Consider the following 15,276-nt stretch of genomic DNA (forward strand, 5'->3'; position numbering starts at 1 on the left):
ATTCTTTCTCTGTGAACTGTAAATTGGAGCTAAAATCATCTTTTCTTTGAAAGGAGAAAATTATAATCCCTTGATAGGACCTCAATAGAGAAAAGGTGTTGCGATATATATCGGAACAGTTTTACTGTGCTGATATATATCGCAACAGTTTTTTTCTAATGAAACTCTATAGAGATTTCTGTGTTGATATATATCGTAACAGTTTTGAAAATATCAGCACAGATTTTGTAGTATAATGTGTGTTACCATGTTTAACATACTGCAAAGATCAAAGGAAAACTGCCGCACTATGCGATAATTTCTATAGACCCATCTAAAGTATTTCAAAGCAGCCGTTACAAGTTGACCTGCTCTCACTTCTTTTTTTGGGGTTTTGAATGTACACTCTGGCAAACAGCCAATTATCCACGTAAAACGCAACGGAATGCAAAGGAAATCGGTCGAATAGGTGTATTATTTGTCATACAATCAGCTAGAATTGCCCGTTAATGTTTGCATCTTTTCCATTTCATATTTAACCAAAAAAAAAAAAAAAGAAAATGATTGCGAAGTAACAAAGCCCAGAAATGTCCTCATATATTATGTTCCTGACATCTCAATATATATCAATACCTCCTCTCATTTATGATTTTCTAAAGCTGCTTTGGTTTTTAGCAACTTCAACAGTTGTTTCGACGGCTTTAGCTACATAGCTTAGGATTAAAGGTTATCAACAGTAAACTATCATCGTACTTTTTTCTAAATGATATACATGTATCAATATGATCAATGCCTTTTGTGCATTTTGTCTAGTTTAAGATTTTTGTTTATTTGTAATCTAAGCCTGTGGAAAAGTAATTCCAGAGAACTGGAAATCATAACTTAGTTCAAAAGATTGAAAATCAGTTTGTCCGTTGTATTTCCTGTTTCTAATAATTTAAAAGTGCATGACTTTCAAATTACTGGCTAGATCGTTCTTGAAACACCATTATATGATGGAAGCGTCCACTTATTACATTTATTATTTATATACTGTCGAAAGCCTAACTTGCAGAGCTGTCTATTTTACTTAGCAAAAGTGCATGTCACGCTTTTCATTTTGTTCTGTGAACCATTCCACCATACAACGTCTAAAGAAGACAGAAATGCTAAATTGTTCAGAGGAAATTTCTATGAAAAGAATCAAAATAAATCAGGCTGAATCATAGTCCATCAATTAACTGGGAATTTAGATATTAGATATATTATAAATACTGTTGACTATTTCATATTTATAGTCAATGTTAAGCGATACACAAAAATTAAAGTTCAAGATATTATTAAAACTGTTGTTTTTATTTTCAGAAAAATACAGAAAAGAAAGTCTCATGTATTTCGAGAAGACTTATCCTGTAAACATGATAACTGTTTTTTTGTTGTTTTTTTTTTGTTTTTTTTTGAGGAATAAAGATTGACTAGAATGTGACATAACTCTTTTTGATATGTCTAGGTTCACATCCTGTTCTATTTCACAAGACTTACAGACAAAGATTCGTGCATTGCCTTGGCAGAAATTCGATAACTGTTTAATTGCCTCTGTCGTAAATCCGAAGAAAATGTTTAAGCGCGGCTGTTAAATTTTCTGTTACAGGTGTTTTGGCGGTATATTAAAATGATCTTAAAATTTCATTCGTGTAATTCGCAAAGAGTTTGGTGTGTTAAGTTTTGAATCATCTGTTGGCGGCGTCATCTTAGGAATTAATTGACATATTGACGACTTTCAACGACACCGCAACGGAAAATAAAACCTGAAAATGTACATAACACACATAAGACTTCGTAAAATCGCATGAGCTTGAAAACTAATGACATGTAGTAGGTAAAAACGAGACAAATTTTCAGAGGGTGAAGCGTTGCAAAATTGTTCCGTGTCAGAGTATCTTCCAGAAATGCCCCGGGTCATAGCGCTTTTGTTTGCAGCACAATCATGTTATCAAAAGAAGAATTCGCTCATCAAATTTGGTGGGACCGCTTAGAAATAGGTGTATTGTAGCCTGAAGATAGTTTGCAAAACATTTAAACCAGTTTAAGTGCTCCATGCCTTAGCACAACATTTTGTGACCATCGAGGTATTAATCCACTGTCAAGTTTTGACAGTGAAGTCATTTTGTCAAGAAACTATAAATACTTACGGTATATTCCCAAACGGATGTATTCTTGTTAGTCCTTTTTTAATTATCGATCATTTATTTTATCATGAATTATAGCAAAAATGTTAATACAACATATGCCTGTCTCACCGTCAGTCCATTGTGTTTCAGAATAGATATTGCTTTCTCGTTGTTCTCCAAAGGCTCCTTACAGTTAAAAAGGTGTTCATAGCCATTTTAGCCATTTTATTTGAAGTGAAATGACGAACGGTTTCTACGCTATTTATATTGTACGCATTATTGGTGAAGCACTAGAAAATAAAAAAAAAAATATATAGCTGAATAAGAAAAAATGTTCTACCGTCCGGATCCGAACTGGCTACTTTCCGGTTACTACGACACCGCCGTTATCCTCTGGGCTATGTAACCGTGCAGACTAAAGGTAAAGAAACATAATGATAACCTAGAACTATATAAGGTAAACACTGGAAAGTAAACACAATATGACGTCACCGTTAGGTATCCCTGGTCGGATAGTAAGCCGTTGCATATTTTGCAAATCGGGCCAAATCAATATCGCTTCTTTACAAGCACGCACCAAGTGCTTGTCTATAACTTTTAAAGAGAATGCTATCATTTTAATTTCATGAAATTCGAGTATTAACAAAGTAACGACCAAATATCTTACCTGAATCGAGATGTTCTGTTTACAAATTTGGCTCCGTACCTTACCTTCTGGTCACGTGGGCTCCCCTACAGTGAACGTGTTAAAGGCCGTTATGCTTTTTTCCAAGATTATACAAAATTGGATGGAAGGAGAGAATTTTGCTTTGATGCGTCGTGCCCTAAAAAATTAAGCTATGGGTCATCCGACTTCAGACAAATTGTTGAGTACTTTGGTGTTCACAAAATTGAGAAAACAAACCTGTCACAACTGTCTGTTTTACCTGTTTGCACTGTAACTGAGTAGACAAAATACCGACAAGTCGCATTTGTGATCCAAGGGCCGATAAAAAATCTTTCTCTTTAAATGTTTAATTGACATAATTGGCATAATTGAAACTGATATTTAAATGTACAATGTATATGAAATACGGTGAAAACAACAACATAAGAAGAAATGGGCATCTCTTTCTTTTTAGACCCGAAATATTCATTGCAATATTTAATTGAATTTCATATGTTGTTCATTTGTGATATTAACACAAAATTAATTACTAGCGAAGTAAAATTACATTAAATAAAACTTACACGAATAAAACATTAAAACACAAATAAACTTAAAGGTCCATTACTAAGGGAAAGTGAGTTGGCAATTTTTTTCATAGCCAGTGCATAGACTTCTGCAAGACACTAAATAATGAAGATTGGCAGGTCAAAATTTACAGAAGGTCTTTGGAACTCAAAGAAATGTATGTGTATTATGTTGAAATTTCAATGAATCGACAGAATGACCCCCCAGGTCTTTTTAACTTTCTTCATACTTCATAGAAAAATAATTGTACATATACTGCGATTTATTTCGAATTACTACATACCAACTTTCATTTTCCAATAAAATGAAATAGTTTCTGTGCTTTTTAAAAGAAATTAAAATGTTCACTTTCCTTAGTATTGGACCTTTAACTGATTAAATCATTACTTTAACCTTTGGATCACAATACCGCATGTTCACGCGGCATAATAATATCGTCTGCATATAATACTACAACAACAACTTCGCGCTGAAGTTAATTTTTCTTCCAAATTAGTGAAAATAAACCGTCCGAGAACGAATCAAATCTTTATTTCACAAAAATGAAATAAATATCAATCAAAAGATAAATTCAATGAGAGTAGGAAAGTACTTGCACCTAAGCTTTCATATCAATGGTTTTATACAAAAAATTGCTTTTAAGAAACGCATGTGTAAGATTTTTACACATTTTATATGGAAAATAGAAGGGAAAAATGACGAAATGATGGCATTAATATCATGTTATGGACGAATCAAAAATAAAGATAAAATTTTATTTAAAAATACCATGTGATGAATCAAATGTTGAACTTTGATACTATTTTTGCACCTAAGGTTTCTTATTTTTAGTAGTTTTGTTATTAAGTAAAATGTGTATATCCCCTTCTTATTTCTATATAGAAAATCTGACCGCTATCGATTATTGGCCGGAGGAATATCCTTCGGTATGATAACATGTTTCATTTTTGACAATCCAGTTTTTTTGTCACTATAATAGGGCCTTTCTCAACGGGGGATTAAATATTGTAGAATCTGGTAAATAAGCGCATTTTCGAATATAAGCGCATATCAAAAGTAAGCGCATACGGCCTTACCGTAATTCTGTATGGGATAATAAGCGCATGTAATGCCCTTACCATAATTTTACCTCGAAAGTAGGCGCATATCCGATATCAAACAACAGATGCAGCAAAAAGACGTAATTAACTGTATTATACCTTAATAATTGTTTACCATAAATACAGGTGACAAATGTTCTTACCTGCTGAATAGCCGAAGGGTGTTAAATTATTTAAACGACTATTATCTGAGAAAAAGATAATTGTTTACGATAATCATGCTTTTTGAATAGAATATTTTTTCAGTAAATGAAAGTAAAAGTTTGAATACCAGAAAAGTTTGCGTTGTTATAGCAGTTTGTCATATTTTTGTAAATCTGTGAAAAAAATATGGATAAAATGCTACAATCTTGGTATTAAAAATGATTGAACTTTCCGGGAGATTGAACATTATTTGCAAATGATGTAGTTCATTATGCTTTCATTATGTATAGATACTGTAGACCTATGCAATAAAAAGATTCCGAAGTAGTTCACTGCGCACGTCATGACCATGTTTAACTTTCGTTTTCTTAACTTAGGAAAACATTGTCCTAATATATCAATAATAGACACACACGGCTTGTCTATAAGCGCATATCAAATATAAGCGCATAGTTTTTACTTAAGTATAAGCGCATATAAAAAAATAGGCGCATAAATGTGTCACTAAAATTATTATAAGCGTATACGATTTTACAGTATATTTACTGCTGTTTCTCTTATTGAAAATAGGGTATGTGCGAGGCTGGCGTGCTTTAAATGCGTTTAAACCCCAGATGTTTCTTTGTACAGGTTTCACATACTATAGGTTTGACTGTTAATTTATATGCAATGATACTAGTATAGCTCAGCCTAATGATTATAAGCAGATTTACAAAATGTATTTGTCTTACTTTTCCTGTTCTCTTCTGCAAATTTCTTGTCCTTCATCATTACCTTACTTTCGTAATCAGCTTCTCCTTCGAAAAACTCATTCAGTACACGTGTGAACTTAAAATACAAAATATAATGTCATCAGTACCAGCATTCGTTTGACGTTTCATGTGATTTTAAATGATTTTTGTTCACATGTTGCCAGGTCCCACTTCAATTCAACAAAGATTGTTTTACCAAAACAGCTTCAGATAATGTTCACTTTTATGAAATTGATAGACGGCTTTCCATCATGAGAGCAGGAATGTCGCCATATGTGACATTAAACTATATCTATTATAGAAGAAAATAAACTTTTGTTAAACCATAATTCGCAATGCTTAACCAACTGAATGCAATGCATCAAGACAGAACAAAGAGCAATGAAATGCTCAATGATATTTTGTAACACCTGGATATGATATGTATTGGCCTCACATAAGGTGCATACTTTTGACGCTCCAGTTTCATAGATATATTAAGAATAAGGAGACAATGCCTTATAAACTACTCGTAGTTGATTTCTTTTTTTATTCCAAGATTTCTTCCTTTAGAACGTGTTGTCGGATGTTTGCACTGTTACATGTCTATGTTTGTTGTGTGCCATAGCATATTGTGTAATCTTTTTTTTTATTGTTAGTTTGTCAAAAATAACATATTTTTGAAAACCGAAGACAAAGTTTATTGATCATTGTGGATAATTTTAACACGACTTGCACTAATTGCTTTATAAAGATATAGCATACAGCCTATAGATCTATATGAATTTTCGATAAAATATGATGAGGTGATGTTTTCTATAGATTCTACATCTAATCTATTACATGTGTGCGAATTATTTCAGAGCCAAACGGTTGTAAAAAACATATCAAACATATAATTAGGATAAAAAGTCATACTGACATGTGCAGGTAAGTAAAATACGAATAAGCTCATTAATAACTCAGCAATGACATCATAAATCTATGACATAAAATATGACTTCATAATGTTGTGACATCATACAAAAGTTGCGCTCGAAACCATGAGTCAAATAACAAAATTCGACTTTTTAGTTAGGCATAATATGTATCTTAAGCCATGTGAGTGATGGTGTATGACACGTATTTTAAGTTCATACGAAACCCGTCTTACAGAGACAATACATCGAAACGCTAATCTGAAATTCTAAGCAAAAGGGGGATAATCCATGAAATATCTGTGTGAGACTTATGCTCACTGTCATAAGATGTTGGTGATGATGAGGAATGACTACAAATCAATCAAGTAAAAACAGATATTATAATAAGTAAAAATGCACCAAAACGTTATTCAAGGTACGTAGGCTGACGCCGACGCCTAGGGGAGTAGTACTTCGTATATTCTAGGTAAAATACATTTTTGTTATGAAATTGTAAAAAAAAGCAATTTCCTTTTATTCCGTGTTATGCTCTTTTATCTGTTTACAATTATTCTTTTCTATCAAATTTTAGTAGATTAAACTATAATGATAATTCGGTACATGTATTATAGCAACGCATTATCTATAATAAGGGGAAGTAAATGTGTCTCTACTATTTCAGATATAAATAAAAAGTATTGGATTATCTCCCATTCTAAACAGCCTCATTTTCTATTTCAGTCAGAACATTTATAGAGATGTGTATTCTTGTATAATTATGCGCCTCAGTGAATGCATAGTGTCCTAGACTTTTGAGTGGCATAATTTATGTATATCAACCAATGTGAACAGAAGTAACCAGAGATTCACAATAAACATGCAAGTACTGCCTTTAGATTTTTGTTTTATGTCTGATTAAGTTGTGCTATAAATATTTTGTGATCTATGAAATGTTGATAACAGTATTTCAGAAAATATGACCAGAGGAAAATACTATATTATTATGTATATTTGGGCTATCACTGATAAAGGTGAACAAGAGACGAAACTAAGAGGAGAGTAACACTTTTGCGTGCATATTTTACAAATCGAAGCCAATGTATGTTACACTTATTTGTTTGTAACTATTTTTAGTCAAACATGAAATACGTTGCTACAAACAAAAGAATCTGTCTTTCAGAGAAACATTGAATTTTCATTCTTTTACTGACAATCAGAAGGCTTCGTTAATGTGGACATTATAAGTTTTATTTTGTAAAAGATTTATTATTATATTAAACCTTAAACGATGTCAGCATGTGAGCGCAGACAAAACAACTGGGAACGGAAACAGTTCGTCTTAAGACGGAATTCGCCCAAGATGAAGTTATTGGGTTCCGTTTCCACACTTTGTTAAAAATAAAATTCAGCATTTTCCTCTTTTATTGCGTATCTTATATTGATGATATTTCTGAAACCAATTTCATGAATCGTGACTTTACGTCCGTCAGACGGATTTTACAAATTGTTCTTTTAAGTCAACAAGTATCGATATCATATTTTTATATAACATTCTCTTTAAAGTTGTGTCAAAATTATGCAGATCATTTTAATATAAACTCAATATTTGATTAACGTTAAAGTAACGTAACTACAAATTTTATGCGAAAAATAATTTCTATTTATTAAAATCTATAAAATAATGAGTGCACTGAAATGTTTAAAATTATTGGTACACATTTGTTGACATAAAACTTTTGCAGGAAATGCTCATAATAATCAAACTTATTTTTCAGAAGGTAGTAAACGGTTGCAACACTTGAAATTCTTCTTGCATTTTTATCAATAGCTAACTTTTCTTTTCACCCGTTTTATCATTTTCAAGTGTCATATATACAATTTATGCTAAAATTTACCAAAACTGTCCTGCTGAGTAGCTTTAAAGTGACGCTGTTGCGACAAATAAGACATTGAGTTTTGAATAAAAAGTTTGCTTCCTTGTCTTGTTTCATGAAAAACCCAAACGAAAGATATTGACAGAAAACTAACTTGGTGTTTAAATGTGTTTTCTTTTTGATGAAAGGAATAAAATTATTTGGTCATCGAGTTTATTTTTTCGTAAAATTACATTACGCTACCACTACCTCCAAATTAAACGACAGCACAATTGAGTATTTCTTTCTGTATCTCCTCTTTTTTGTAATTGATATATGAAAATGAAATGCGACAAAATCGACATCCTACAACCGTTGCGTTGAATTACAAAATTTTAACCCCAACCCAGTAAAACAGAAAATGGCGAAATTAAATAGGTTTTCTATGATCAAGCTCATTTTTAATCCGTTTTACGTAGAATTTAACCCAACGAGTCCATTGTAACTGCGCAATAAAATCATTCAATGTTAAAGTCACGTTGATCAGAGTTAAAATTATTTTTCTCGCAAATTAATCATAAAACAATGTATATGTAGAATCATTATCGATGTTCATGACAGACATACAAAACATTTTTATTTTAACAAGTACATGTACCTGCATAAAATTCAATTAAAGGTCGGTATTATCTATGCGTAAAGAATGGTTTACATAATGAGCTAATTATTTTACGATTTGTAAACACATTTTGGGTCGACATATATGCCATGCATAGTTTATTAGGTAATTTCCTTAAGAAGCGGATTCTAACCGATCAGGCTTCCTAAAGAAATACTGAGGTATACCGCCCTCGGAACTGATGAAACGTAAAACATAAAAAAAGAAAAATATTTTTTTTTTAACATAAGCACATGACGCTGACTTTTAATCGCCAAAGTAAATACATCCGAAAAAATCCTTGTGTAACTATAAACATGTAACCATGTATTAATTTATCCAGTTTATCTAACTTTATTACAAACGCTGATTTCGAATACATGTATAGCACATAATCTGACAAAGCACCGCGGGCAAACTGCATTTATTTGTTGTACAGAAGCTGTTGCTGTGAACAGATTTATTCATTTAACATTTTTTCTAGTTTAAACAACATACTTTGTTAAAAGGTTTTAGCTCTCCAGAGATGTTACACTTGCGTGCAAAGACACAAAATAAAAACATATATCCCAAAGGGAGTGCTTTTTGCTAACAAAAGAAACCTATCAAACATTACAAATATACTCCACAGCAAAAGAAACTATCCAGTTTTATAACTGGGTTATTTCTAATTTAAATTCTTTAATTTATAAATCACTTGTGTTTTCCATATCACATTACACTTGAAGAACTTCACGTGTAAAATCTGAAAAAAAAAATCAATCAACCGTGAATTCAGTAGTCCCACAATAGCCGTTTTGCACGAAATTCACGTGCGCCTGTAATTAACAATTTTCTTTGTGAAATTTTATTGTCGTTGGAAATATTGATAATTGACTAACTCAAAAAACAGCAGAACGTTTAAAAAATATTGTTAGTTGCACCACACGACTGAATCAAATTTAGCGCCAGCGCTCAATTGAAATGTTACAATGCAACTGACGCGCAGAAGATATAGCACATGAAGATCTTCAAGTGTAATTTTGGTATGAAGAAATATGTCAATTTTTTTATTTCAAAATATACAAGTTATACATCTGGATAGTTTCTTTTGCTGTTCACTATATGAGTATAAGCTAGATGCGTAAGTTGTTAAATGTTCCGTAAAACTTAAAAAGAAAAAAAAATGGTTTCGTTTGCATTTTACGGTGTCTCGTTAGAGTCAAAGCCGCATAATGTGAGCTCGAAACAAGGTAACTGCGATGTTGAAAATTCGTAGTAACGAAACATATAGTTTCGTGGATCGTTAATGAGGTTCATCAGGATAGTAGATGTAGTTTTTGATAACGTTTATCATGACAACGCCAGAAATGTATTTACCTGGCTGACAGTTTCGATCGATATCACCGCTCTTCCTCAGAACAATGACGACTTCCGGTTACGGACTTGTTCACTGCTGGTCAGGTCAGATTTAACTAATTGTCCGTAAATAGTGCTAAAGGAGTAGGCCCCCTGGCTTCCTTCACTTGCCCAGCTCTCTGGTTGTCCTCCCACTCGATTACATTTGCCCCCTCTCAGTCAATTACATGTTTGGTTCTTGATGTGTGATCGATTATAACTCTATTATATGTTTTCTCTGAGTTCTTTCTTTCTGATCTAGTGTAAACAGCTGGTACGCTTAATGAGTCTTTCTTGTACTCTGATTATCTAGTTCCAAACTTTCTCTACCGGTCCCTCCAACATATACGCTTTCACAATTCTTGCAACTGGTGCTGTATACACACCCACAGATGTTTTCTGGGCTGATTTTTCCTTGGGATATACTAATATATTACTAAGAGTATGGTGGGACACATGGCTGTTCATATGCCGTATTTCTTATATGTTGGAGAGACCGGTAGAAAATTTAGAACTAGATTATCAGAACGCAAGAAAGAGCAACCGTTACATTAGAACAGTAAGAAAAAAACACAGAAAACACAAATAAATTGAACATAATAAGAATGCAATAACCAATCACATCAAGAACCAACCATGTAATTGACTTGGAGGGGGCAAAAGTAATCGATAGGAAGGATAACCAGAGAGTTAGGCAAGTAAAGGAAGCCATCTGATTTTTGGCGAGCAGCAAACCAGTGATGAACAGGGACCAGGGGGCCTACTCCATCAGCAACATTTACGGACAATTAGTTCATTCTGACCTTTCCAGCAGTTAACAAGGCCGTAACCGGAAGTCATCATAGTTCTGAGAAAGATCCGTGATATCGACCGAAACTGGCAGCCAGGTAAAAAAGTCTGGATATGTCGTGATAAACGTTTACATAAATATGCATTTTCGTGGTTCCGACTTTCCACCATCGTAGATTGATGTTTTATCATCGTGATTTATATTGCTTGTAAATGTATTTACGTTTACAAAACAATTTGTTTCTACATTGTAATATATTTTAGCTGTCTTAATATTGTGAAAATATTGACTGAATAAAAAGCTTTTAAAACATTTTCAAAGAAATGATATATATATCTAAAAGTAAAATTAACGCGGAGAGGGGCTTAAATTGTCCACCTGTCATTTTGTTGTTTTAATACAACTGTATAATCAGAATTTTCTTCGTGACGTTCATGTGCAGGGGTGAGTTGGAAAAGAGAGAGTGTGACTGGTTGGGGTGAGGGAAGTATTTTTTACGAGACAGTTGTGGATCTTTAATGACAGTACGTTGCTCCGTGCGTATTGAAATGAGCATTATTTGAATTAATTCCTGATTAATTTTCCTACAACCGATGTAAACTATATACGTGCACCGGAAAATAGCAGTCCACCGGTCCAGAGGATGAAGCTGGAATTAAGTTTAAATTTCAGTAGTAAAAGAGTAGAAAAATCAAATAACGAAAATCGAAACAGCGGAGTGTTAATCCGTCGTGCTGAAGAAATGAATGTGGAAATAAACCGTTTTACTCGCTTATACTGCCTGGCGTAATTGTCATGCTTTGGGGATAAAAGTACGAAAAGACTAATGAACCTAATGAAATAATGATATATATATCACACCATCTTAATACAAAGACATAACGAAAGGTCGGGATATGCATATGCCACTTGAAGTGATAATAACAGAGACAAAAAAACCTGGACGTAACCATAAAGATAAGACGGATGAAACAAAACATTATGTACAGGGCATAAAATAAAATTAAGACGTGGCAGTTTTTCATGCACTTACAAAAAGAAGTACCCCTGATGTGGCTGTAAATACTGTTTCTTTATCTGAGAACTGGGAGCTTGGATTTTAGCAGCACTAACGGGGTGTGGGGAGGGGCGTGTTAAACTGACTTTAAGGTAATATTTGGGCACGGGGAATAAAAATCCCGATGTACATTTATTTTAAGGAAAACATCATGTATTAAAATATCTGAGGGGAATGATTGTAAAAGACCACTGCTATTAAAAGAAATAATCGTAGACATGTTAACTAAAAGTAATGCAAAAATATTTATGGAATAACTGAAATATTCGTTGCGGTCGTATTTAGTTATGCTTAACCTTTTATGAAAAGTGGAACTTGACAGCACGTTCTTTCCGTTCGTTCTATGTTTTGTTTAAACTCGATAAGCAGAGCACCTTCAAATTTGAATGGATGCTACATGAACAATAGTGGCAGCTGATATATCAACTTTCGGAAACTATTGCTTTGACCGATGCTTTTTCTGTTCTTACAAGTCTTTGAAACAAATTTCCCAAAGTATGAAAGAAGTCATTACTGTAGAAAAAAATGTTCTTACATTCTTAAGAAACAATATTGATTTAAATGTTTGGGAAAGATATGAATAAAAGTACAAAAACGAATATATTTTTGGATCAAATTTAATAAAAATTGCAAAATCATTGATATTGAAAAGAACATTGAAAAGTTTCATAACTCGCGGTTTCAGAACATTTTTATCTGTCACGTAGGCGATATTACAGTTGCTATTCTGAAAAATATCATATATGTAAAGTTAAAAATCTTCTGCATGTATTAGTTCAAACTATTTTACATTACAGGCTATGGGTAATATGGTACCCTGTATGAAATTCTGGCTGCGAAATTTGTATACAACGTATATTAGCGATACTAAAGTTTTGAAAACATGGCGGCACAAATTATGCGATAACACTCGTCTAAGCTAATTTCAACTACTAATTTCATTTAGGTGATAACTTACTTCATATTCGTCAATTCCTTGCATCTTTAAATTGTATGTATTTTTTACTTTTCCAATGTCACACTTGTATTCTTCGTATCCTCCGGCTGCAAAGTAAATCTCTTTGGCCTTTTTCTCTCCAACAACATCGCCGAATATCTTTTTAAGTTGCGTGAGGCAATAGTTTCTTACTAATTCGCAGTTCTGTTTCTTAGTCAGATTCCATATGTTTTCCATTTTTACCTATTAAAAATATGAAAACTTGCAATTTCAATACATGTCTAAATCTAAATAGTCGTGAGCAAGGGAGTCTAGGTTATCAAATTTCTTTTTAACTGAAGCAATAAACATCATAAAACAACCGACAAATTCAGATGACAGTTGGCAATTTTTTCTCTTTGTTACTTTTTTGTCAATGCGAAAGAAGAACAAATGCAGTTCTTTTAAAAGACCAAACTGAAAGTTCTACCATCTTATGATATCTGGTACGAATATCAAAATCTTACTAACAAGTGCTTCCTTTTCAAACTGCTCCGACTCAAACAATGCCTCTGATCGAAAATGTGCCAACGACGCATTTTGAATGTCCCCGTATATCTTATCGAATTCGTGAATATGAAGCACAGGTAACTCTATGTCCTGTACCCTAACCGAGAAGTCTTTGACTGCTTCTATTGCCATTCGTTCATTTTCAATTTTTGCAACAGTCTGAAAGGCGTCATCTACGTCCGGTACAGCACCATTACTAATTGCCTTTATATATGACGTTGCAAGCGTGACAAACACTGAAATACAATGCAAACATGTGTAAATATTACAAAAATGTGTTTTAATACAATATATGTGTATATGGCATCAAATTCTGAGAACCAGATATAAGTAACTAGGTTTCAGTGATTAAATATTCAACTAAGATAAGAAACAGAGACTGTTAAAAGTGAATCTGTAAATAAAATGAACATGGAATGTCTGGATAGTAGGAATATTTGATAATCTCTTACTTTTACCCCTCACGGGTTTGCTACTAAGCAACACTTTAGGTTTGCAATTGTAAACATAGCTGAGAAATTGTTCTGTTTCTTTAAGAAAGTCGTCAAATAATTCGTCTGCTTTGGCTGTCTCCAGTCTCTTCATATCACTTTTATATCCAGGCCTGTCAAAAGTAAAACACTTCCGCTTTGGAAAATACTTTCTGATACATTCTCTTGGTCGATTGTACTTTTCAACATCCTTTTTACCATTGGGAGGCATGGGTTTTAGCTGTAAACAGTCCTCAAGGTACTCGTCAGCTGTCAACACTTGACCATCTTTCTCTGAATCTAAAATGAAATCTCGCAAACAGAGCACAAATGTTGGCAAGATTAAGTCAAACTTTTCATCGGCATTCTCTTCACAAGCAAAGATTATGTTTTTCGACATTTCTGTTATGAACCTGATAACTCGTTAAGAAATCAAAGGCACATGATATATCTAAACTATTCTTGCAAACATACATACGTCTTGACTGTTTTTCAAAGTGATTGGCCCTTCCAAAGTTGTATGGTTGATTTGCAGGATTTTTTTAGTTAAAAGGCATTATCTAGATTTGCATATCATCACTGTTTGTCAACTGTTCATGCGACTTTTTGTTGGCATTATTAAAACAAGCATGCAGTCTACATTATCAAAGTGAAACCAATTCCTATTGCTATAATCTATTCATTGATCAATCTAAGTTGATGCATCCAAAACTAAACGAATTTTCAACTTGGACATCTGATTTTATTTTATTTGCGTTTTTTTTCGGATGGTAATATGATTAATTTCCTTATGTAAACTATTTTCTTGAAAAAGATTACATTAATTGTGAATATATCTACATTCTAATCAAATTAGTCGCAACATTTCTATTCAGGCACCAACATAATGGTGGAAGACAAATATGTAGAAGGAAATGAATCATTTGCACTTTTTATTTTTGATTCATATAAATAAATCACGAGCTGCAACTTGTAACGCAGCTGGTAATAACTGGTCGACTTCGGTCCCCGAAATAATAACTCGGTCCTTTTGATGTTAGATATTCGTGGCCGCGAGATTCTAACTCGTTCCTACAACAGACTAAAACATCCATCCCCGCATACTTTTTCTTGCTACCACATAACGAGATGTAACTTGTTGCATTCATATGGTCATAATTAAACGAATTCGGCCAGAATGTAGTTATGCTTAGAGCTCTTTAAGATTTGATTTTAATTTTTATAAATTAAGACAATTATTCGTTTATTCATATCATATTTAGTAATGTCGATCTATTGTGCAAGAGATTTGTAAAAATTGCCATTCTGCAGCATACATGTGGCCGGCTGATAAATAAAAAATGTTTAG

General features: G+C 33.0%; 1 protein-coding gene across 1 annotated transcript; it reads right to left on the reverse strand.

Moving 5' to 3' along the window:
• Positions 1-2,487: 2,487 nt before the first annotated feature.
• On the reverse strand, positions 2,488-14,328 carry LOC128554377 (guanylate-binding protein 2-like). Its single transcript, XM_053535662.1, has 6 exons — positions 13,911-14,328; positions 13,420-13,694; positions 12,931-13,152; positions 5,339-5,435; positions 3,056-3,132; positions 2,488-2,544 (listed from the first exon to the last, which is right to left on the reverse strand). Exons 1-6 carry the CDS (start codon positions 14,326-14,328, stop codon positions 2,488-2,490), a joined length of 1,146 nt encoding a protein of 381 aa, XP_053391637.1.
• Positions 14,329-15,276: the final 948 nt, after the last annotated feature.

Source organism: Mercenaria mercenaria, unplaced genomic scaffold (genome assembly GCF_021730395.1).
Source record: "Mercenaria mercenaria strain notata unplaced genomic scaffold, MADL_Memer_1 contig_4986, whole genome shotgun sequence".
In the NCBI taxonomy this organism is placed as follows: domain Eukaryota; kingdom Metazoa; phylum Mollusca; class Bivalvia; order Venerida; family Veneridae; genus Mercenaria; species Mercenaria mercenaria.